This window comes from Sebastes fasciatus, chromosome 9 (genome assembly GCF_043250625.1).
Source record: "Sebastes fasciatus isolate fSebFas1 chromosome 9, fSebFas1.pri, whole genome shotgun sequence".
NCBI lineage: Eukaryota > Metazoa > Chordata > Actinopteri > Perciformes > Sebastidae > Sebastes > Sebastes fasciatus.
This window is the reverse complement of record NC_133803.1, coordinates 29,052,916-29,078,217: the sequence shown is the minus strand read 5'-3', so window position 1 is coordinate 29,078,217 and position 25,302 is coordinate 29,052,916. Positions and strand designations below refer to the sequence as shown.

The 25,302-nt window shown below is 39.5% G+C and overlaps 3 protein-coding genes and 1 long non-coding RNA gene across 13 annotated transcripts in view; 2 read left to right on the top strand and 2 right to left on the bottom strand.

Annotated features, from left to right (window-relative positions):
* LOC141774452 (uncharacterized) overlaps positions 1-25,302 on the top strand; it is a 393,135-nt gene that overhangs the window by 271,863 nt on the left and 95,970 nt on the right. The gene's annotated exons all lie outside the window — the stretch shown is intronic.
* Positions 1,642-11,065, bottom strand: LOC141774433 (CD48 antigen-like). 2 transcript variants are annotated; one of them, XM_074647100.1, is made up of 2 exons: positions 10,633-11,065; positions 1,642-3,133 (listed from the first exon to the last, which is right to left on the bottom strand). In XM_074647100.1, the coding sequence occupies exons 1-2, from the start codon at positions 10,984-10,986 to the stop codon at positions 2,849-2,851; spliced, it is 639 nt and encodes a 212-aa protein (XP_074503201.1). In that variant the 5' UTR covers positions 10,987-11,065; the 3' UTR covers positions 1,642-2,848. The 2 variants fall into 2 exon arrangements, with proteins under 2 accessions (XP_074503201.1, XP_074503200.1); XM_074647099.1 differs by lacking the exon at positions 10,633-11,065 and having other exon boundaries at positions 1,642-3,673.
* On the bottom strand, positions 13,808-14,867 carry LOC141773559 (CD48 antigen-like). The gene has a single exon (XM_074645403.1). It carries the CDS (start codon positions 14,765-14,767, stop codon positions 13,808-13,810), a length of 960 nt encoding a protein of 319 aa, XP_074501504.1. The 5' UTR covers positions 14,768-14,867.
* LOC141774421 (uncharacterized) lies at positions 15,449-20,610 on the top strand. 9 transcript variants are annotated; one of them, XM_074647090.1, is made up of 7 exons: positions 15,449-15,501; positions 16,569-16,644; positions 16,833-16,985; positions 17,128-17,455; positions 18,049-18,207; positions 18,742-18,837; positions 19,176-20,610. In XM_074647090.1, exons 4-7 carry the CDS (start codon positions 17,354-17,356, stop codon positions 19,485-19,487), a joined length of 669 nt encoding a protein of 222 aa, XP_074503191.1. In that variant the 5' UTR covers positions 15,449-15,501; positions 16,569-16,644; positions 16,833-16,985; positions 17,128-17,353; the 3' UTR covers positions 19,488-20,610. The 9 variants fall into 9 exon arrangements, 8 of the variants coding, with proteins under 8 accessions (XP_074503191.1, XP_074503184.1, XP_074503190.1 ...); XM_074647083.1 differs by having other exon boundaries at positions 16,833-17,455; XM_074647086.1 differs by having other exon boundaries at positions 15,473-15,501; positions 16,545-16,644; positions 16,833-17,455.

Sequence of the window (25,302 nt, the reverse complement as noted above, 5' to 3'; positions counted from 1 at the left end):
GCTCAATAGAAAATAATGAGAGAAATTAGACCTACAGACCTGGTGCATTAAAGCACAATTAGGACCAAGAGAGTAAAAAGCATCCTGTGCTCCTCTCACATCTTACTTTTTCTACCTGCTAACTGTATCTCGGGACCTGCGTGTGCACATTTTGACCCTGGCACTAGCAAGACGCAGGGCGTGCCTGAGGAGTTATCTGTAGCCTCCAGTCCCTCTTCATTTCAAAACAGAAACCATAATAAGGTGGCAGCTGGCTCTTGGCTATATCGTATGTTTCCAGTAAATACTACACTGTATAATACTGAAGTTAATGAATATTTTTCTCTTTTCGGCTTTGCACTTTGTAGACGGTCCCTGACGGTCTCTCAGCCGGCTGCACATAAGGTGCTTCTCATTTCATCATTTTTCGCCTCCTCGTCTCCTCGCTCCTCGATCCTCCGGCTGTGACCCGGAAATCGATCTCAGTCCTCCATCTTGAAGGACGTCCCAATTCATAAAATGCACATCGAGGATCGAGGATCGAGGAGCGAGGAGTGAGGAGGCTTGCTGGAGGAGCTATAAGCGAGGATACACCAGTGTATCCTCCAGTGTTTCCTCCACGGAAGTTTATCACAGACCGACACGCCCCCTTACTGGATATCAGTTATTGATTGAACGCTGCGCCGATCAGACTGATCTGATACATCAACATCACTGCAGTTTCATACCGGAGTGAAGACAGATCACAGATTAAAAGATTTATATTTTAGTTGTCTTCTGATTCACCGTCTAGTTATAATCAGTGTTAACTGTAGGTGTGAACAGCAGACGGACCATGTTGATGGTGAAGTGTTCCAGCAGCAGGAGGACCTGCAGGATCTCTGCTTCACACACCGTCACTGAAGGAGTCTGACACTGAGAGGGGTTCATAATACCTGACAACAAACCTACTTAAAATAACTTTCTTCATTTATTAGAAAGAGTTTTCTTTTGATCATCTGTTATTTCCCCCATTCACTTTTATTATGGATACAGTTAAAGTCAGAGAGAGAAGGAGGGTTTGTTTTTTACACCTTTTACATCATTTATCCTCATTTCCATTCAGTCACATGAGGCTGATCATTCCTGAGTGTCGGGTTTGATATGAGTTACATCATTTCACTCTTCCCTCAAACATTCAGCCTAATACATAACTTCTAGTGTCAGAATATCAATAACTACAGACACAAATAATGAATAAATAATACAAAGATATTGTGCCAGTAGAGATGGTTCCTGGTCCTCTAAGCAGGACTCAGTCCACAGTATAAATACAGACTGCAGCTGTTATTCATGTGCAGGTGTTTGTTCAACAGGTAACAGACTACAGAGAGAAAACTAGAGATACTAACTCGAGGGAACGAGATACCTAACTCGAGGGAACGAGATACTAACTCGAGGGAACGAGGTACTAACTCGAGGGAACGAGATACCTCGAGAGATAATAAACATTTTCTCCTAGGGGTCTAGGGCGGCTCCGTATGTCAGCAATCAGAGGTAAGAAAAAATGAAATATGGAGGGATATCGTTTGTCTATGATCAAAGATGGCGTGTTGTCTGGTGCCCAGGTCTTTTGTGAATCGTTTTGATGTGAATAACTTGCACTTGTTACCAAGGTTTGCACATGTTATTAAAAGTACTTTTGAATTTATTAAGTTCAAGACAAAAAAGACAAACTCCCATTATATTATGGCACTGACAGAAAAATAAATTTATAGAAATTAACAACCAACTACCTGACAGTGTTTATCATAAGAATAAAAAGCTAAATATAAAAACAGATCCAATATGATATCCTGATGTCTTCTCTACAAAAGAACTTTAAGAGCTTTTTTTTTGGACTGCATTATCATTTATGGAGAGTTTAATAACCCTTTTAATAACAACGTCAATTTTGATAATTGATTGATTGTCAGAAGTAATTTATCAAGCAAAAATTACAAAATGATCTGGCTGCCACTTCACAAATGTGGAGATTTTACTACTTTTCTATCACTGTAAATTGAATATGTTTTAGTTTTTGACTGCTGGTTGTATAAAACAAGAGACAGTTGAAGGCGTCACTTTCGACTTTGACTCTTGGAAGTATGAAGATTGACGTCTATGGTTACTGTCTAAATGTTCAGGTTGTTATTTTTAGAAAATATCTTTATATCAATATTTACAATAATGCACAAAGCTTGATGAAAATGAATTTAAAAATATTTATTTATTTATATATACGAATGTTATTGAAATGTTGCAGTAAGGACATTTAGTATAAGAACAAAGTGATACAAAACATAAAAAATAAACATGTTACAGATTAAAATCTTAACGACTAAATGCAATTGTGTGTACGTCTTTATATGTAGACTTTTTGGAAACTGGTCAGAAAATGCTGAAATGTTGGAGAATCATATTGACTTATTTACATCCTCAGGCACACTGCATGCTGTTCTAAAAAACAACTTTGTTGTTATGAAAATCCCTCTGCTGCAAGTAACAGTCGATGATGCACACAGCTGACTGCTAAAAAATACACAAAAAATTAACATGTTTGTACATGTCATGTATGCAGAAATAGAAGTCTGAGGACTATTTGAGCTACTCAACTTCATGCAGTTTCTTTGGCGTCTGACTTTGTGTCTTAGGGGTTATTCTGAAGTGGTACGTTCTCATATATTGCACTGTCACTACGATGAGCAGTAGGCTGTACATCTCCATTTCCATGTGCAGAATCAGTGATGTTGATGCCTCAGTTCTTGAAGGGGCCTTTCTTCATTATCCATGCCAAACCAACCCCAGCCACAGCTAAGACGAGCAAAACACCACAATTCCCTCAATTGCATCAGTTGTCTGGCTCAGTAGGGTCCTTGTAGAGCGGGTTGGGTTCTGGGTCACTTTCTTCCTGGCTGACTGGGTTCTTCATCCTACAGGTGAAGGTTTTCACACCTGAGTCCTTGGTGCTGGTGATGTTGATGTCCTTCCCCAACACCTCCCACTCTCCACCTCCCATCTTCCAGCTGTAGGTGATGGGTTCAGCCTCGGTGGTGTCTGAGTCACAGGAGAACTTACAACTCTCAAAATCAGCTCCACAAATCAATGGTCTCACCACTACTTTGGGCTTCTGGACCTTCTTGATAAATTTAGCGTGATAGCTCTCACTCTGGACTCTGTCGTTGATCCCCACTGAATACACACCCTCGTCGTTTTTGCTCATGTTGTTGATGATCAGCTGTCCAGTCTCTGTGGTGAGGTTTGCTCGTCCTTTAATTCTGGGGTAATAACCCAGAGGAACCAGATCTTTTACCCACTCAGCCTGCAGATTACCGTTGAACTTCCACAAGATGTTAATGATGGGAGTCGTATAAGCAGGCCTCACTTCTAACGTTAGACTGTCGCCATCCTCGAAGTACATCTTAGTTACGGTATCCTCGGTTACAGCGACGTTCAGCACCGCCATCAACAACACACACAACCCGGTCAGTTTACCCATCATGTCCACGGATCAATTCACGACGGGGAGAATATCAATCTTAATAGTCAGTAAGAAACGACGGTTCTTGTTTAACTCGCCGCCCTTCAGCAGTGCGTTCACGTCCTTCCTTCTGCCTTCTGCTGGCTTTTGAGAAAACGAAAGCAGAAGTCACCATGAAGTTCTGTTAAAAGGAGGCTGGGTCACGAGCCATCAACGCGTCATATCTCCGGGTGTATAGTGTGACAGCCTCACTACTGAGATGCCAGTGTGGATTTGCCATGTATTCCTTCCCTGTGTCCTTGAAGGTATCAAGGGAGGAGATGCGTGATGCAGAGCACCTGATGCTGGTGCGCCCTGAGCATAAGAGCCCCAATCAAGCGTTGCTCTGGTCTCTCTCTCTCCTTCACCTGGACTCATCCCTGTCAGAACCTGCCGGGCTGACTTTGTTTGGCTTTTCTTTAGTTTTCACTCTCAACACATCACACTCAGATACCTGCACAAAAGAGCAGCATTATTCAGTGGTTGTTGGAGGAGACAAGCGCAATAAAGAAAATATTAAAAGAGTCTATAAAATCTAAATTAATCAAAATAGGAATTATGCCCAGAGATGAAGAGAAGTCTCCTCCAAGTCCTACTGCTGTGTCCTTTCAGACTCAGGGACTAACTTTTGAGCAACAGAAGGAGATTCTGATGTTGCAGCTTGAACATGACAAAATGAAACATGAATTGGAAGTTAAAAAGCAAATTGAAGTAGAGCGAATCCGTCAGCACGGAGACCCCCTAGACCCCCTAGACCCCTAGACCCCCTAGACCCCTAGACCCCCTAGACCCCCTAGACCCCTAGACCCCCTAGACCCCCTAGACCCCTAGACCCCCTAGACCCCCTAGACCCCTAGACTCCCTAGACCCCTAGACCCCTAGACCCTTAGAACCCCTAGACCCGTAGACCCCTAGACCCCCTAGACCCCTAGATCCCCTAGACCACTAGACCCCTAGACTGGCTAGACCGCCTAGACCGCCTAGACCCCTAGACCTCCTAGTCCCCTAGACCCCTAGACTGGCTAGACCGCCTAGACCGCCTAGACCGCCTAGACCCCTAGACCCCCTAGACCCCTAGACCCCCTAGACCGCCTAGACCCCTAGACCCCCTAGACCCCTAGACCCCCTAGTCCCCTAGACCCCTAGACCCCCTAGACCCCTAGACCCCCTAGTCCCCTAGACCCCTAGACCCCTAGACCCCCTAGACAAGGAAATGGGACCGGAGTCACACATCAGTGGTGTGCTCAATAAAGGATAGTAGTTTTCTTACCAAAGGTTTAATAAAGGAATCAATATATTTAGAAGTGGGTTCTGTGAGAGTACCATTACCTGATATAATAGAACGGCCAGGAGGGTTATCTTTAGGCCCCTTGTGCACTTTGGGGAGTAGGTAAAAAGCAGCAATAACAGGGTGTTCAACTGTTAGAAAACCAAATTCATTATCATTGATACAACCCTCATCAAGCGCCTCTTCCAATAGAACATCAAACTTTGGCTCAAATCTCAAATGAGAATCTTTTTTTTTCAAAACAATGAGCTCAAATCTCTAAACAATTAGTTTGTCGTTCACAACAGATTAAAATTTTGTATTCATTCAAGCACGTGTTTTGGCACGTGTGTACAAAAGAGTCAGTACAATAACCACTTGCACGTCTTGCTGATCAAGACTGATGAGTTGATTCTCAGTGAAATTGTCGTCTTCTTCACAACTTCTAAACAATCTTTCATCGTTTGAGCCGTCACATGCAAAATGATCCATTCAATTATCAAAATCTGTCAGACATGCATGTATACTCCATAAATATCTATGACGAGGAGGTACAGTTTGTTGTTTTTGAACTGAACTACTGAAGTTTTTGTTCATTGTTGCAGGGTTGTTGTTGTTGTTGTTGTTGTTGTTGTTGTTGTTGTTGTTGTTGTTTTTTGGCATGAATGTCAATTTGTGGCAAAATTTCTGTTCAACACATTGCTACATGAATAAATTAACTGTATACATACAAATGTGCATATCCTTTTACTGTGTAACTCTTACATTTATATACATTTATATTATTTGTATTTGACATACTGACTACACATTCAGCTAGACAAAACTGACATTCTTGTATCGTACAGTATAAGCAGTCAGTGTCAATAAAAAGTAGAACAAAACAGAGATTTGTATATAAAGAAACTTTTCCAGGGTTGACTGTCATGGGGGAAAATCATCTCCACATTTTGACCAGGACGGCTCACACGATGACAAAATTACTTTTCATTTTGGTGGCCAATTTACTGAAACAATAACAAGGTTTAGGAGCATGAATGAAGTGTTTTGGGTGAGTTACTGCCTTTTGCAAACATGCAGTAGAGTTGTAATGTCCCATGAAGCAGTTGTGAAGGCTGCACTTTCAGTTTAGAGAAAGTTAAGACTGTTTTGAGAAATGAGCCAAAGCTGAGCAGCTTACTGTCAGTCCAACACAGGTTTTGCTGTTCAATGTATTTTTCTTTGGATAATACAACTACAGCGCCACCCTTATCCGCTGGACGAATACTGATGTCTTTATTATTAGAAAGTTCATTCAAGGCTAAGTGCTCTTTGTTAGATAAATACTGTAGGATTTGGAAGTGAAAGGGTTAGCAAGGGCCTATTTTTATTATGTTTAGTTAGCCTGTAACACGGTCACACATCAGAACATTTACCAGTATGGCATATTATTATTCACCATAAATGCTTTGAATGAGTGAACGGTTATATGGATGCCGTTCTACCGGGGGTATTTTATCACTATGATCCATCTTCAGATACAGAGAAATGACGACCGGTGGTAGAAAATACACTTACTCTAGTGTACTTAAGTAAAATTTTAACGTGCTTGTACTTATAGTACTTAGTACTTCTATTCCACTTGTTACATCTTAGAGGGAAATTACTGCACTACATTTGATACCTTTGGTTACTTTACAGATTAATAATACAAAATATAAACCAAACTAATAAAGATCTGAGTGCCTGTTGATTACACCACCTGATACAGGCTACTTCTACTGTAAAGTTGGGCTCAGTCTGCAGTGGCAGGTTCCTATAAGTGCCAGTAGGGGGCACTATAAGACTATTGGTAACTTGTAAACAGACATTCAAGTATGATATAAAATACAGGTGGAACACAGTGAGATGTATACAGTATAATGTAACGCTGTAGATTTCTCCTAAATTCACCAAAAGTCAGCATTATATAATGCCTCATTTGCATATTTAAAGATAACATTTCAGAAAACTTGCAATACAAAACAAATCTCTTAATGTAAGTAATCAACTGGGGAAGTTTCATGGTGATATCTGTTAGTTAAAAAAAAACTATTCACCTGTAGTGTATTGCAAAATGTATGGACTTTTACAATACATATCTTTGAAGGCCAAAATGAGCAACAGCCCTTTATGTTTTTATTTATTTATTTTATTTTTGCATGTTTCGGTGTATGTATTATGGTTTTATTATTATTTTAAATGTATCTGTGTGCTTGTATGTACATATATATATATATATATATATATATATATGCATATGCATCATGGGTGTATGTATGTATGTATATATACATATATATACATATATATATTTCTTTTTTACGATTTATTTATTATTACTATTATTATTGTTATTTATTTTATGTATTTATTTATGTATTTTTCCTTCTTTGTGATTACTTAATGTAATTCCATGTGCAAGTTGCCAAATCTTCCATGTGTACCATATTATCCAAAGGTCAAGGACAGGGGTCAGCAACCTTTACTATCAAAAGAGCCATATTAGGCAAAAAAAAAAAAAAAAAAAAATCTGCCTGGAGCCGCAAAACATTTGATCATTGTGATGAAGGTAACGCAGTTAATAGTCTAAGTATATAGTATATAAGTCTAATGCAGTGAGGGCCAAAGAGCAAATGTACGACAGAGTATTAGGGCCACATTGAGGGAAAAACATCTGAGATATCCCAAATAAAGTCATAATATTACAAGAATAAAGTCATAACTTTACGAGAAAAAAATTAAATAACACGTAAAATTACTACTTTATAATATTCTGACTTTATTCTTGTAATATTATGACTTTATTCTTGAAATCTCAGATTTTTTTTTCCCTCAATGTGGCCCTAATACTGCGTTGTACCATCGTACCATAGACCTTCAACAATAATAAATAAAAATGAAAATATAAACAATAACAGTTATTCATTTCCATGTTTATAAATCCACAGGGAGCCACTGGAGAGGAGCTGAAGAGCCTCATGTGGCTCCAGAGCTGCAGGTTGCTGACCCCTGGTCTAGGATAATATAGCTCCAAATATGTAAATTAGTTCCTTTATAGTTTTGCCGTTGTGCTATACCTTTTGTAAATAATAAAACAACAAATATAAATGTTTAACATAAAAACAGTCCCAGATCAAATGTACACTAAAGTGTGTCCACATACCTTTGGCTACATAGTGTAGTTTCTCCTTTTTTGGTTTAGTTCCTACGGAGCCCCCCTAGACCCCTAGAAGAAAGCTTTTATTATCTCGTTCCCTCGAGTTACTTCCTAGAGCACTTCTTCCAATCATTCCTGACTGTCCACACGTTGCTGATCTACAGAGACCCCCTAGATGATGTACTTTGGTAAAGTTGGAAAGATATTGACAGATTCAAACTTCCTGGATCAATAACTCATAACCAAAACGTTGATAAAACACAAACAACAGCTCTTTCTAACCATAGTGTGGTAGACAACGAGCTACAACCTCATTTTAATCAACACATAACACATAATATTGGTCTCTATATGCAGCCGGCTGAGAGACCAGAGGTCAGGGACCGTCTACAAAGTGCAACGCCGAGAAGAGAAAAATATTCCTTAACTTCAGTATTATACAGTGTAGTACCACCAACATCACTTCACACAACTTTTTTTGGACTGCATTATCATTTATGGAGAGTTTAATAACCCTTTTAATAATAACGTCAATTTTGATAATTGATTGATTGTCAAAAGTAATTTATCAAGCAAAAATTACAAAATGATCTGGCTGCCACTTCACAAATGTGGAGATTTTACTACTTTTCTATCACTGTAAATTGAATATGTTTTAGTTTTTGACTGCTGGTTGTATAAAACAAGAGACAGTTGAAGGCGTCACCTTCGACTTGGACTCTTGGAAGTATGAAGATTGACATCTATGGTTACTGTCTAAATGTTCAGGTTGTTATTTTTAGAAAATATTTTTACATCAATATTTACAATAATGCACAAAGCTTGATGAAAATGAATTTTAAAATATTTATTTATTTATATATATGAATGTTATTGAAATGTTGCGGTAAGGACATTTAGTATAAGAACAAAGTGATACAAAACATAAAAAATAAACATTTTACAGATTAAAATCTTAACGACTAAATGCAATTGTGTGTACGTCTTTATATGTAGACCTTTTGGAAACTGGTCAGAAGATGCTGAAATGTTGGTAATTTAATTACATTCACTTCTGGTGATTAAATCAGCCTTTTCTTTGGTATGGTTTCTTATCAAATATATTCAAATCTGCTTCACTCACATTATCAATATATCTGATTGACTTATTTACATCCTCAGGCACACTGCAAAGACTCACTGAGAATATCATATATCTGTTAATATAAGTTTAGTTTTCTCAGATGGTTAAAATTCATAGATATGTTATACGGATCGTATTGCAACATACATCACAGAACGGAAAAGCACCACTGCGGCTGAGGCTGCTGTGTCCGCTGATGAGTATGTGTTGCTTCATAAGAGCAGTTTTAAAGAACGCTCTGTGGCACGTTCAAGATTCAAGATTCAAGATGTTTATTGTCACGCCGGTTATACAAGTACAATCGTGTGAAATGCTTTCTGCTGGGAAGCTCCATTAAAAATAATGTTATATTACAATTATAAAAGGAAATACTTTGTACAAGGCTTATTAAGAACATATACATATCAGGAAGTATGAATGTACATATATCAGAGATAATTTGTACAAGACATATTAAGAACATAAACAGGCATATTAAGAACATATACAGTATATACATATATGTAGACCTTTTGGAAACTGGTCAGAAAATGCTGAAATGTTGGTAATTTAATTACATTCACTTCTGGTGATTAAATCAGCCTTTTCTTTGGTATGGTTTCTTATCAGATATATTCAAAGCTGATTCACTCGCATCATCAATCTGAGAATCATATTGACTTATTTGCATCCTCAGGCACACTGCAAAGACTCACTGAGAATATCATATATCTGTTAATATAAGTTTAGTCTTTCTAATTTAGGAGAGTCAAAAGTGATTTTAGTTGCAGAAACATCCACATACATACATACATACATACATACATACATATACACAGGTGGCTGTTTAAAAAATAAAATAAAATAAAAATACAATCATGTTTTCATGCTGTTCTAAAAAACAACTTTGTTGTTATGAAAATCCCTCTGCTGCAGGTAACAGTCGATGATGCACACAGCTGACTGCTAAAAAATACACAAAACATTAACATGTTTGTACATGTCATGTATGCAGAAATAGAAGTCTGAGGACTATTTGAGCTCCTCAACTTCATGCAGTTTCTATGGCGTCTGACTTTGTGTCTTAGGGGTTATCTTGAAGTGGTACGTTCTCATATGGCCCAGTCATATGGCCCAATTGTCACTAGGTCACTAGGAGAAGAAGTTGGCTGTACATCTCCATTTCCATGTGCAGGATCAGTGATGTTGCTGCCTCGATTCTTGAAGGGGCCTATCTTTTTTTCCCATGCCTTAATCAAACTATACACAACTACAAATCCACCCAAAACTATAGCAGATAAGATGATGAGCCAAATCATCACGTAGCGCTTTCTGTGTTCTGGGTCACTTTCTTCCCGGCTGACTGGGTTCTCTATCCGGCAGATGACGGTCTCCGAAAAATATTCGCCGCTGGTGATGTCCTTCCCAAACACCTTCCACTCTCCATCTCCCTTCTTCCATCTGTAGCTGACTGGTTCAGCCTTGGTTGTGTTTGAGTCACAGGAGAATTTACAATTCGCATACCCATCTTCAAAAGTACATATCTGCGTTATTTTGGGCTTCTGGACCTTCTTGATCAATTTAGCTTGATATCTCTCACTCTGGACTCTGTCGTTGATCTCCACTGAATACACACCCTCGTCCTCTTTGCTCATCTTGTTGATGATCAGCTGTCCAGTCTCTGTGGTGAGGTTTGCTCGTCCTCTAATTCTGAGGTAATAACCCACATCTTCCACCCACTCAGCCAGCAGATTATCGTTGAATATCCACACGATGATGTGGATGTGATCTGGAAGAGGAGGCCTCACTTTTAACGTTAGATCTCCGCCATCCGTGAAGTACACCGGTGTTACAGTATTCTCGGTTAGAGCGACGTTCAGCACCAACAGAAGCACACACAACTTGGTCAGTTTACCCATCATGTCCACGGATCAATACACCACTGGAAAGATATCGAGCTTCGTAGTCAGTAAGAAACGGACGGTTCATTTTTTAGCTCGCCGTCCCACACCCTTAAGCAATGATTTCACATCCTTCCTTCTGCTGGCTGTTGAGGAAACGAAAGCAGAAGTCACCACATGACTGTGTCCGCTGAGTGCCAGAAGAGATACACCAAGTTATTGGCGTTTTGAATTACAAGGATATTTTTAGGTTGAAGGGGATTCTCAGTTTGCATGTTTTATTCTTCTATGTTCTTATTGGGACTACGGGGAGGACGGGACTCTGTGACTGCTCTTTCACAATAATCACAGACAATTGGGATTTTGAGGGTGTGGGGTGTTTCATGTGTGTGAATGTATATGTTGTCTTTGTTGGTGGGTGTCTGTGTTTTTATGTATGTTTGGGCCTAGGAATCATCTGAAAGTTGCTTGTATATATATTGTATATAAACTTTCTATATCCATGGTGACAAGGAAATGGGACCGGATATTAGTCAATGTGGCAATCCTATTCAATACATCAGTGGTGTGCTCAATAAAGGATGGTAGTCTTCTCACCAAAGGTTTAAAAAAGGAATCAATATATTTAGAAGTCGGTTCTGTGAGAGTACCATTACCTGATATAATAGAACGGCCAGAAGGGTTATCTTTAGGCCCCTTGTGCACAAAGCAGCAATATCAGGGTGTTAACCGTTAGAAAACCAAATCCATCATCATTTTAATAGAACATCATGTGTTCTTTTACAGTTTTTCTCATTCGTTTTGGCTCAATTCTCAAATGAGAATTATTTTTTTTAAAACAATGAACTCAAATCTCTAAACAATTAGTTTGTTGTTGATAACAGATTCAAATTTTTCATTCATTCAAGCAAATTGCACGTAAAGTACAAAAGAGTCAGTACAATAACCACTTGCACATGGATCAAAACTGATGAGTTGTTTCTCAGTGAAATTGTCGTCTTCTTCACAACTTCTAAACAATCTTTCATCGTTTGAGCCGTCACATGCAAAACGATCCATTCAATTATCAAAATCTGTCAGACATGCATGTATATTCCATAAATATCTATGACGAGGAGTTTACAACCGCAAAACATTTGATCATTGTGATGAAGATAACACAGTTTATAGTCTAAGTAAATAGTATATAAGTCTAATGCAGTGAGGGCCAAAGAGCAAATGTACGACAGAGTATTAGGGCCACATTGAGGGAAAAACATCTGAGATTTACAGAATAAAGCCATAATATTACAAGAATAAAGTCATAACTTTACGAGAAAAAAATTAAATAAAACGTAAAATTACTACTTTATAATATTATGACTTTATTCTTGAAATCTTAGATTTTTTTTTCCTCAATGTGGCCCTAATACTCCGTCGTACCATAGACCTTCATCAATGATAAATAATAATGAAAATATAAACAAAAAACAGTTATTCATTTCCATGTTTATAAATCCACAGGGAGCCACTGGAGAGGAGCTGAAGAGCCTCATGTGGCTCCAGAGCTGCAGGTTGCTGACCCCTGGTCTAGGATAATATAGTTCCAAATATGTAAATTAGTTCCTTTATAGTTTTGCCGTTGTGCTATACCTGTTGTGAATAATAAAACAACAAATAGAAATGTTTAACATAAAAACAGTCCCAGATCAAATGTACACTAAAGTGTGTCCACATACCTTTGGCTACATAGTGTAGTTTCTCCTTTTTTGGTTTAGTTCCTACGGAGCCCCCCTAGACCACCTAGAAGAAAGTTTTTATTATCTCGTTCCCTCAAGTTACTTCCTAGAGCACTTCTTCCAATCATTCCTGACTGTCCACACGTTGCTGATGTACAGAGACCCCCTAGATGATGTACTTCGGTAAAGTTGGAAAGATATTGACAGATTCAAACTTCCTGGATCAATAACTCATAACCAAAATGTGGTTAAAACACAAACAACGGCTCTTTCTAACCGTAGTGAGGAAGACAACGAGCTACAACCTCATTTTAATCAACACATAACACATAACACTGGTCTCTATGTGCAGCCGGCTGAGAGACCAGAGGTCAGGGACCGTCTACAAAGTGCAACGCCGAGAAGAGAAAAATATTCATTAACTTCAGTATTATACAGTGTAGTACCACCAAAATCACTTCACACATCTTTTTTTGGACTGCATTATCATTTATGGAGAGTTTAATAACCCTTTTAATAATAACGTCAATTTTGATAATTGATTGATTGTCAGAAGTAATTTATCAAGCCAAAATTACAAAATGATCTGGCTGCCACTTCACAAATGTAGAGATTTTACTACTTTTCTATCACTGTAAATTGAATATGTTTTAGTTTTTGACTGCTGGTTGTATAAAACAAGAGACAGTTGAAGGCGTCACCTTCGACTTCGACTCTTGGAAGTATGAAGATTGACATCTATGGTTACTGTCTATATTGTTCAGGTTGTTATTTTTAAAAAATATTTTTTTTATCAATATTTACAATAATGCACAAAGCTTGATGAAAATGAATTTAAAAATATTTATTTATTTATAAATATATACGAATATTATTGAAATGTTGCGGTAAGGACATTTAGTATAAGAACAAAGTAATGAAAACTATAAAAAATAAACATGTTACAGATTAAAATCTTAACGACTAAATGCAATTGTGTGTACGTCTTTATATGTAGACCTTTTGGAATTTGTTTAGAAAATGCTGAAATGTTGGTAATTTAATTACATTCACTTCTGGTGATTAAATCAGCCTTTTTTTGGTATGGTTTCTTATCAGATATCAGCTGACTGCTAAAAAATACACTAAAAATGAACATGTTTGTACATGTCATGTATGCAGAAGTAGTAGTCTGAGACCTGTTTGAGCTCCTCAACTTCATGCAGTTTCTTTGGCTTCTGACTTTGTGTCTTGTGGGTTAGCCTGAAGTGGTACGTTCTCAGGTGTCTTAGGTGAACTGTCACTAGGAGGAGAAGTTGGCTGTCCATTTCCATGTGCAGGATCAGTGATGTTGGTTCCTCGATTCTTGAAGGGGCCATCTTCTCTTTCCATGCCACCAAACCAACACCAACCACAACCAGAGCCAGAGCCACAGCCACAGCCACAGCGCCAGCCCAAATCCGAGCATTGAGGGCAACAACAGTGCCGTATTTAATAAGCTCCTTGTAGAGCGGGTCACTTTCTTCCCGGCTGACTGGGTTCTCCATCCTGCAGGTGAAGGTCTTCCCACCTGAGTCATCCTTGTTGGTGATGGTGATGTCCTTCCCAGACACCTTCCACTCTCCATCTCCCTTCTTCCAGCTGTAGGTGATGGGTTCAGCCTCGGTGGTGTCTGAGTCACAGGACAACCTACAATTCTCAGAATCAGCTTCACAAACCAATGATCTCACCACTACTTTGGGCTTCTGGACCTTCTTGATCAATTTAGCTTGATATCTCTCACTCTGGACTCTGTCGTTGATCCCCACTGAATACACACCCTCGTCGTCTTTGCTCATCTTGTTGATGATCAGCTGTCCAGTCTCTATGGTGAGGTTTGTTCGTCCTTTAATTCTGAGGTAATAACCCTCATCTTCCTCCCACTCAGCCAGCAGATTACCGTTGAATATCCACACGATGTTGTTGATGTGACCCGGAAAAGCAGGCCTCACTTTTAACGTTAGATCTCCACCATCCGTGAAGTACACCGGTGTTACAGTATTCTTGGTTAGAGCGACGTTCAGCACCAACAACAGCACACACAACCCGGTCAGTTTCCCCATCATGTCCACGGATCAATACACTACGGGGAGGATATCGATCTTCATAGTCAGCAAAAACGACTCGTTTTTAGCTCGCTGCCCTTCAGCAATGCGTTCACACCTTGCCTTCCTTCCTTCCTTACTTACTTCTGCTCTGGCTGTTGAGGAAACGGTAACAAAGTCCAAGGTCCATAGAAAGAAGGCTAGGTCACGCGTCATATCTCCGGTGGTATAGTGTGACAGCCTCACTACTGAGATGCCAGTGTGGATTTGCCATTTATTCCTTCCCTGTGTCCTTGAAGGTATCAAGGGAGAAGATGCGTGATGCAGAGCACCTGATGCTGGTGCGCCCTGAGCATAAGAGCCCCAATCAAGCGTTGCTCTGGTCTCTCTCTCTCTCCTTCACCTGGACTCATCCCTCACTGTAAAAACTCTAACTCGTATTTGTTGGCATAATAAAGCGTTTCAAGTTGTTAAGACTTTGAAATAAACGTTATTAACATTTGAGTCAAACATATAAGTCAGTCCAGCAAATCAGACATTAAGTTGGCGTGAAAACCATTAAGTGAGTTCATAATACTACTATCTTTCAGTTGTGAACACAGACTGTAGGTTGCAAGTCAACACAAGGGGCGAAAGTTCGGATAACTCTCGTGTCTTTGTTGTGAATGGAGGGAAAGACAACTTTCAGAGTTGAAGTTTGAAGTACTCCGCCCCCTGGTCTGTCTGCACCGGAGCTCCAGGCTGACTCCACACAGGTACGATTAACTTATTTTTCGTTTGATATAGTTGAAATTGTGTCATATTTGTATTCAGAGTTATATGGTGTGATACATTAACAGATACGGTAGATATTACCATGACAACAGTTAACGTAAACACTAGTAACGTTAGCTTAGTTAAGGACAGCTAGCAACTAGCTGATGCTAGCGAGGCTTGTATGGACCAGAAGCTTTCAAACAGAGAGGACGATGTTTCTGACTGGTTAGTCTGAATGGTATTAATGTGTTGTAACGTTACGGTAACGTGTCGGTACAGTATTACAGCTAGAGGGGTAGTTAGCTGCGTCCACATGTCAACGGCTAAACTGCGCTAACCGTTAAGCTGTTAATGCTAACGGGACATTGTGGTGACTTCTAGCCGGTGTTGGTGAGTAACGGTTGTAACGGTAGTGTTGCTGTTTCAACTAAAGTGTCCGTTAGTTAACTGAAGGCTTCGTGTCTTAACTAGAAAGCCACTAGGAGAGTTTAGACCTCCTCAAGGACAAAGGCCCGTCGCCCGTAGCGGCCACAGTCAAGTCCGTCCGCCCGTCTTCCGTCCCCCTCCGGTTAACACTGTTAGCTCTCTCAGCACTATTGCCTCAGATGCACTGACACAACGGGCCGATGGTCGACCGACGGACAGTTTGGGGCCGTCGGTGAGCGTCCGTCGGCCTTGTTTTTACGGTGTGCCCCACAATTAGCTCTATTAGCTCTATTAGCTCTGTTAGCACCGTTAGCCCGGATAGCCACCGCCATTTCGGCTCTGCACCTCCATGTGTGCTTGTGAGGTCGGAGTGGAGGAGTGGAGAGCCATGTGCAGACTCTTCGCATAAGCTATTCTAAAAATTATAACTTCATAACTCAAAATGAATGGGACAGAATATTGTATTAAATTTGTCAAAATACTGTCAATTCCAGAGAGCAGTCTACTGTTTACAATTACATTAAATTGATATGTTTAAAACTTATTAAGAACCTGTTTGAGCGACATTAACCACATCATTAATTATTCTACCACTGCCTGCTTTGCTAATTTCCAGCAAATTGTCACCTTTGTCTTTCAGATTGAAATGAATGCAGTCACAGAAACCTTTCCGGATGTTGCTGCTTTGGTCCATTGGTGGAATTATGGACAATGAGGTTTGAGTGAAAACACACTTTTTTCAATAAGACTGAGCAAAAAATGTGCTTCTCATGCTGTCCACAAAACACCAGCAGATGACGGCATGTCAATTTGATAACCAAAGTCTTTTCAAGCCAGTGTTACATGTGGAGAAAGTAACTGACATCAAAACACCTTCTTTGGATGATGTCCTTTTGCATTTTAGGTCTTTCAAGCTTGTGGAGAACATCTATGCAGACACTGAGATTTTCGATCCTGAGGCTCTCAACAACCATCATCCATTGACTGCATACACAGTGGGAGGGAAGATACTGGTGACCCCAAAAGTGTGCCTGCTGCATTGAAGGGACGCAGAATGGTGAGTATACTGATTACTCTTCATAGATTGAGTCTGTTGCTTCTGCTCTCGTCAGTAGGCACCCCTGTCTTCAAGAACCGGGCAGTGTAACGGGGTATGATGGATGGAAAATGAGCATAAAATACAAACTTGGTAATTACAGGTCCAAGCTACGTAACGCAGGCTGCATTGAGGTCAGCATTAACCGGAGAAGAAGCGGTGAAGATGATGGTGCAGGTCCTTCTTTGAAGAGAGCAAAGCGAGGGGAGATTAACTATGTTCCTGACCACCCACATACCCATACTGATGACTCGCTGGAGGAGGAAAGACTAGCTCTGGTTGAGGAGTTAAAGAAGAGGAATAAGAATGTTGCACTCATAAAGCAACAGATGGAGGTGACATTCTCCCTGAGGCGCAAGGAGATTGTGGAGCTAGTGCCTATGGTGTCAGAGGTTCAGGAGCGGTGGCCTGCTCTGTTTTACGAGGCAGAGGTAAGCAGCTGAGCAAAGAATATATTATGTTGTGTTTCAGATTTAGTCTTTGCAAAATAAGAATCTGAAGTTGTTTACTTCCGTTAACCCTCATCCTACCAACTGGGGTACTGGCAGACCCCAAAGGTATACTTTTTGTCATATCTCACATGCTTTGTTCTATCATTTAAATTTTTCATCACTTTGTCAATCAATTTGTTCCTTATGACTTCATATCATTGTTTTCTGTTTTAATTAGTGATTTTTAAAAATACCAATGTATTGGGGTCCTGGGGGTCCCACCAAAAGCACCCAATTGCAGCCTATGCAGTTAAAATAGGTAAAATATAATAGATAAATCAAATGTTTGCCATGGGTCCTAATTTATTATTAGTGTAATTAATGTCATCCTTCAGATGACATTAATTACACACAATAATGTTTTGAGATGGCATAAGTTAACATGGTGCTATGATGGTTGTTTCTTACAGTAGATTATTCTTGTGGTCCCCAGGATGAGGGTTAATAAAATACATATTTTAACATGAGGATGATGTTGAAATTGTATTGACTTTGTATTTGACATTTACGTTTGCTGTTCTGTTCTTCAACAGATCAGGGAAGAGTTTCTTCGGATCACCAACAAGGACCTAATAGACAACTTCGGAGCAGCCATTAATCAGCACACTCCTAGGCTCCTTAAACTCTATCGGGCTAGGCGGACAGCTTTCCCGCCTGAGATGGATCAACTCCTTAACAGACTGGATGAAGAGGTGAATTTTTAGACTTAATAATCTCATTATTCTTGACATTATGGAAATAAATGTATAAAAAGGATTTTGATTTTTTTTATAAAGCTGCACTAATCAATATTTTTAAATAAACAATGGGTCAAATTTAAGGTGTTGCTCATAGTGACAAACCATCAGAATAACCCCACTGTACACTACCTAAGGGACAGACAAAGATAGCGACAAGGTGGTGAAGAAAGTGGAACATCTAACAGTTAAAAACCCAGCTATTTATATCAGTTAAAAGGAGTAAATCTTAGACTTTCATTCAACAGGTATTTGCTGGATGTGGAAGAGGACAGCTGTTTGCCACATAATCAACCTTATAAGGCCATAATATATCAAGTGTGTGATTGTTTCAGTCTGTTGAGTCCTGCACCTAAGTGGGCAAAATAAATAAAAAAAATAAATGCAGCTTTAACACAAACTGTGAAGCATGTTTCCATGTTTGTTCTTAGCTTTCTTCATGTTAGTTACATCTTGGTGTAATTTTTCTTCCAACCCTTTATGTTTCAGACATCTGACATCACAGTACATCGACACACTGCAGCCTTGAAGGGCCTCACCTTGTATCTCCGTGACAGTCATGAGAAGCTGTTCAGGAACTGTCTGGTGAGTGGTTATTAGTAGAAAAAGTAAATATTTATTATTATTCTGTTATTAAAAATAGACTCTTTGACTTCAACCTTTGCCTCTCTGCCATTTTGTCCCATTCTAGTCTATCCATCCCAGTGTCCTCCTTGTTTTCTTTATCTGTCCCAATGCCCACAGCGTCTTCAAGAGTTGTACTTTGCTGGCTATTACTTGATGTCATTTCTTTCATGTATATGGGGGTTAATTTTTTGGTTGCGGGGTATGAGATGGAAATATTTAACCCTAAGATGATTCCTTAGGTTGTCTAGTTTTATATGAGACAGTATCTTCACTCATTTTCTGTCTGTCATCACAAGGCCACTGACCCAGAAGAGGAGCAGACGAAGGGCCTCATCGTGGGTATCCTCACTGTGTTGGAGGATGATGACAGTTCAGCTCCTGCAACAGTCATTAATGTTGCTGTTGTGGTAGAAGAAGACATTGTCCTCCAGGATCTCCCTGACCTGCCAACGGCTTTTGCTTACCTCTTTGGGCTGATCTACGCTTTAAACCTCCAGTACCCAAAAGAACTGAGGTACACATTCGAAACCATTCAGAAAGTTTTCATGGAACTTGGAACTGATCTCTCTGCAAGGGTCCGATCCTTCAAAAACAAACTCCTTCAGTGAATCCACCGAGCTAGCTGATAATGTTGGGTCTGGGACAGTTTTGAATTGCAGAGGTTCCTGTTGCCCCTTGTAGAATGATGTAAATCTCCGTTGCCTGAGATGGATCCCCCTCTACCTCTTCTGCTTTTAAGTTCACTCTCTCCACCTCTCCTCTCCCTTTTCCTGTTTCTCCATTTCTCTCGCCATCTTCTTTCCTCTCTCAATCGGTCACCTTATCTTGTCTAACTTTCTTACTTAATTTGCATATTCTCCCAATCTCACTCAAATTCTGACCTCTAAAACTCTCCCCTTCTGTCCAGCCAACACGATAACTGTCTCTCTGCAACTCACAAACTCTTATCTACCTCTAACTCCTCTTCTATGTCTCCCTACCTGCCCATCTCTTGCGCTCCGACGTGCCTGAATGCTTTTATCCTATACATTTATCCTGCACCTTACTGGATATTGTTAACCACGTTACTTATGTCAAGATTGAATAGTGTGTAAATTGATGACACACACAATTGGGCTACCTTGGTATTTTATTGTTAAACAGTTTTATTAGATTGACAGTTCTGGATCACAATTGTTCTGTTTGGAGTTCCATTTCAACCCATGAGCTACTTCTTGTGGTAACTCTGAATCTTCTTATGTTTTGTATTTTATCATGGTTTATTACACGGCGTTGTTGAATACTCGATTCTGATTGGTCAATCACGGCGTTCTGCGGTCTGTTATTTCTTTATAGCAGACCGTTGCTATGGGCGCAGCTCTGATGTTAGACTGACAGTCCGTTTTGTGTCAAATTATTGATTTCTTCAGTAAGTAACCGTGTAATAAGCGGGATAATGTACAGCTAGTGGGTCATTGTTGTGAAAGAATCCCCTTCAGTGCGATGCCGCTCAACGTTCCTTTCACAACAATGACCGGCTCGCTGTACATTATCCCTTACGTAGACGAGTGTACTGTTTTTAGTAGTCTCACTGTCGAAGTGCTGACTTTTCCCTTTTAACTTTATCTTGCTAAGCTCACAACTGCTACCTCATTGTATTATGGTGTTCAATATGTGATTCATACTAGTATATAATGTTAAAACACAACTTAAGTGCTTCATGTTATTTAAGTGCTAAGACTGGGACAGTTGTGGGTCTCAGCAGTTACTTGGCCTTGTTCTAAAGGATTGGATAGGCTGTCTTTTAATGATTAAAAAAATAAGTTTTGAAGGTAGATGTTGCATCTGTAATTATTTATACATTTGATGGGTAGTTATTGGTCCTAATTTATATATTTGACTTACCTTAACTGTTGCAGTGCACAATTTGAAGTTACTCTAACCTATTCCACTAAATTAACTCAACTGAAATTAAGTGGGTACTATGTACAGGTTTAAGTTACTACAACTTGAGTTGAGTTAACAGAAGTAAGGATTCAAAGTTGTTACAATATGAAATTATAAGTTACTGCAACTTGAGTTGAGTTAACAGAAATGAGAATTGAAAGTTGAGCAAACTCAAAAGCAAAACTTAAAATGTTATGTTTAATTGCCCAACTTAAAACTCTGCTGAAGTTTGTTACCTTACAATTTTGAGTTCTGCTAGCTTTTTTTTTTTTACAGTGTACAAAGTGCAACGCTGAAAAGAGAATAATATTCATTAACTTCAGTATTATACAGTGTAGTACCAGCAAAATTACTTCACACATCAATGGTCTCCTCATAGTTGTACTATGACACTTAGTTTGGAAAAATAGGCTTTTGCTTAATTTGGTGACTTTTTAATGGGAAAAATATTCAATAACTTCACTTTTATAAAGTGTAGTGCCACCAACATGTCTTAATGAGTTTAATAAGTATAATCAGGAAGAGATCATTAATGTGTGAAGTGATTTTGGTGGTACTACACTGTATAATACTGAAGTTATTGAATATTTTTCTCTTTTCGGCGTTGCACTTTGAAGACGGTCCCTGACGGTCTCTCAGCCGGCTGCACATAGAGACCAATATTTTGTGTTATGTGTTGATTAAAATGAGGTTGTAGCTCGTTGTCTACCTCACTACGGTTAGAAAGAGCCGTTGTTTGTGTTTTAACAACATTTTGGTTACAACCGCACCAGGCAGACACGAGAGAGGGAACGAGATACCTAACTCGAGGGAACGAGATAGTAACTCGAGGGAACGAGTTACTAACTCGAGGGAACGAGATACCTAACTCGAGGGAACGAGATACCTAACTCGAGGGAACGAGATAGTAACTCGAGGGAACGAGTTACTAACTCGAGGGAACGAGATACCTAACTCGAGGGAACGAGATAGTAACTCAAGGGAACGAGTTACTAACTCGAGGGAACGAGATACCTAACTCGAGGGAACGAGATACTAACTCGAGAGATAATAAACATTTTCTCCTAGGGGTCTAGGGCGGCTCCGTACGTCAGTAATCAGAGGCAGAAAAATGAAATATGGAGGGATATCGTTTGTCTATGATCAAAGATGGCGTGTTGTCTGGTGACCAGGTCTTTTGTGAATCGTTTTGATGTGAATAACTTGCACTTGTTACCAAGGTTTACACATGTTATTAAAAGTACTGTTAAAGACAAAAAAGACAAACTCCAATTATATTATAGCACTGACAGAAAAACAAATGTATAGAAATTAACAACCAACTACCTGACAGTGTTTATCATAAGAATAAAAAGCTAATTATAAAAACGGATCCAATATGATATCCTGATGTCTTCTCTACAAAAGAACTTTAAGAACTTTTTTTTGGACTGCATTATCATTTATGGAGAGTTTAATAACCCTTTTAATAATAACGTCAATTTTGATAATTGATTGGTTGTCAGAAGTAATTTATCAAGCAGAATTACAAAATGATCTGGCTGCCACTTCACAAATGTGGAGATTTTACTACTTTTCTATCACTGTAAATTGAATATGTTTTAGTTTTTGACTGCTGGTTGTATAAAACAAGAGACAGTTGAAGGCATCACCTTCGACTTTGACTCTTGGAAGTATGAAGATTGACATCTATGGTTACTGTCTAAATTGTTCAGGTGGTTATTTTTAGAAAATATTTTTATAGCCACAAAACATTTGATCATTGTGATGACGTTTACACAGTTTATAGTCTAGTATATATTATATAAGTTTAATGCAGTGAGGGCCAAAGAGCAAATGTACGACAGAATATTAGGGTCACATTGAGGGAAAAACATCTGAGATTTACAGAATAAAGTCATAACTTGACGAGAAATAAATTAAATAACACATAAAATTACTACTTTATAATATTATGACTTTATTCTTGAAATCTTTTTTTTCCCTCAATGTGGCCCTAATACTCCGTCGTACCATAGACCTTCATCAATGATAAATAATAATGAAAATATAAACAAAAAACAGTTATTCATTTCCATGTTTATAAATCCACAGGGAGCCACTGGAGAGGAGCTAAAGAGCCTCATGTGGCTCCAGAGCTGCAGGTGGCTGACCCCTGGTCTAGGATAATATAGTAAAACCATAATAAGGTGACAGCTGGCTCTTGGCTATATCGTATGTTATTTCCAGTAAATACTACACTGTATAATACTGAAGTTAATGAATATTTTTCTCTTTTCGGCTTTGCACTTTGTTGACGGTCCCTGACGGTCTCTCAGCCGGCTGCACATAAGGTGCTTCTCATTTCATCATTTTTCGCCTCCTCGTCTCCCAGCTCCTCGATCCTCCGGCTGTGACCCGGAAATCGATCTCAGTCCTCCATCTTGAAGGACGTCCCAATTCATAAAATGCACATCGAGGATCGAGGAGCGAGGAGTGAGGAGCGAGGAGGCTTGCTGGAGGAGCTATAAGCGAGGATACACCAGTGTATCCTCCAGTGTTTCCTCCACGGAAGTTTATCACCGACCGACACGCCCCCTTACTGGATATCAGTTATTGATTGAACGCTGCGCCGATCAGACTGATCTGATACATCAACATCACTGCAGTTTCATACCGGAGTGAAGACAGATCACAGATTAAAAGATTTATATTTTAGTTGTCTTCTGATTCACCGTCTAGTTATAATCAGTGTTAACTGTAGGTGTGAACAACAGACGGACCATGTTGATGGTGAAGTGTTCCAGCAGCAGGAGGACCTGCAGGATCTCTGCTTCACACACCGTCACTGAAGGAGTCTGACACTGAGAGGGGTTCATAATACCTGACAACAAACCTACTTAAAATAACTTTCTTCATTTATTAGAAAGAGTTTTCTTTTGATCATCTGTTATTTCCCCCATTCACTTTTATTATGGATACAGTTAAAGTCAGAGAGAGAAGGAGGGTTTGTTTTTTACACCTTTTACATCATTTATCCTCATTTCCATTCAGTCACATGAGGCTGATCATTCCTGAGTGTCGGGTTTGATATGAGTTACATCATTTCACTCTTCCCTCAAACATTCAGCCTAATACATAACTTCTACTGTCAGAATATCAATAACTACAGACGCTAATAATGAATAAATAATACAAAGATATTGTGCCAGTAGAGATGGTTCCTGGTCCTCTAAGCAGGACTCAGTCCACAGTATAAATACAGACTGCAGCTGTTATTCATGTGCAGGTGTTTGTTCAACAGGTAACAGGCTACAGAGAGGAAACACTGCTGCTCTGATAACTCTGTTTCTTTATTAGTATTAGATCAGTTCAGACATAAACAGCTGTTAAAGTCGACTGACAGCTGATCCAGCTGTGATCAGCTGCTGCTGTCATCAGAAACGGACGTCGCTTCAAGTGACGCTTCAGAGGAAAGGACGTCTCATGTCTCTAAAAACATATTTCCTCGTTTCCTCTCTCCTCGAGTCTTTTCCTCGCCTCCTCCGCTCGCATCTCCCGTGGGTGGGACTAAGACGCGAGGAGAGGAGTCGAGGAGAGGAGTCAAGCCGTATAAAAGCACAAATGGGATAGACCCATAGAGACCAATATCATGTGTCATGTGTTGATTAAAATGAGGTTGTAGCTCGTTGTCTACCTCACTACGGTTAGAAAGAGCCGTTGTTTGTGTTTTAACAACGTTTTGGTTATGAGTTATTGATCCAGGAAGTTTGAATCTGTCAATATCTTTCCAACTTTATCGAAGTACATCATCTAGGGGTCTCCGTAGATCAGCAACGTGTGGACAGTCAGGAATGATTGGAAGAAGTGCTCTAGGAAGTAACTCGAGGGAACGAGATACTAACTCGAGGGAACGAGATACTAACTCGAGGGAACGAGTTACTAACTCGAGGGAACGAGATACTAACTCGAGGGAACGAGATACTAACTAGAGGGAACGAGGTCCTAACTCGAGGGAACGAGATACTAACTTGAGGGAACGAGATACTAACTCGAGGGAACGAGGTACTAACTCGAGGGAACGAGATACTAACTCGAAGGAACGAGGTACTAACTCGAGGGAACGAGATACTAACTCGAAGGAACGAGATACTAACTCGAGGGAACGAGATACTAACTCGAGGGAACGAGATACTAACTCGAGGGAACGAGATACCTAACTCGAGGGAACGAGATACTAACTCGAGAGATAATAAAAGTTTTCTCCTAGGGGTCTATGGCGGCTCCGTACGTCAGCAATCAGAGGCAGAAAAAATGAAATATGGAGGGATATCGTTTGTCTATGATCAAAGATGGCGTGTTGTCTGGTGCCCAGGTCTTTTGTGAATCGTTTTGATGTGAATAACTTGCACTTGTTACCAAGGTTTGCACATGTTATTAAAAGTACTTTTGAATTTATTAAGTTCAAGACAAAAAAGACAAACTCCCATTATATTATGGCACTGACAGAAAAATAAA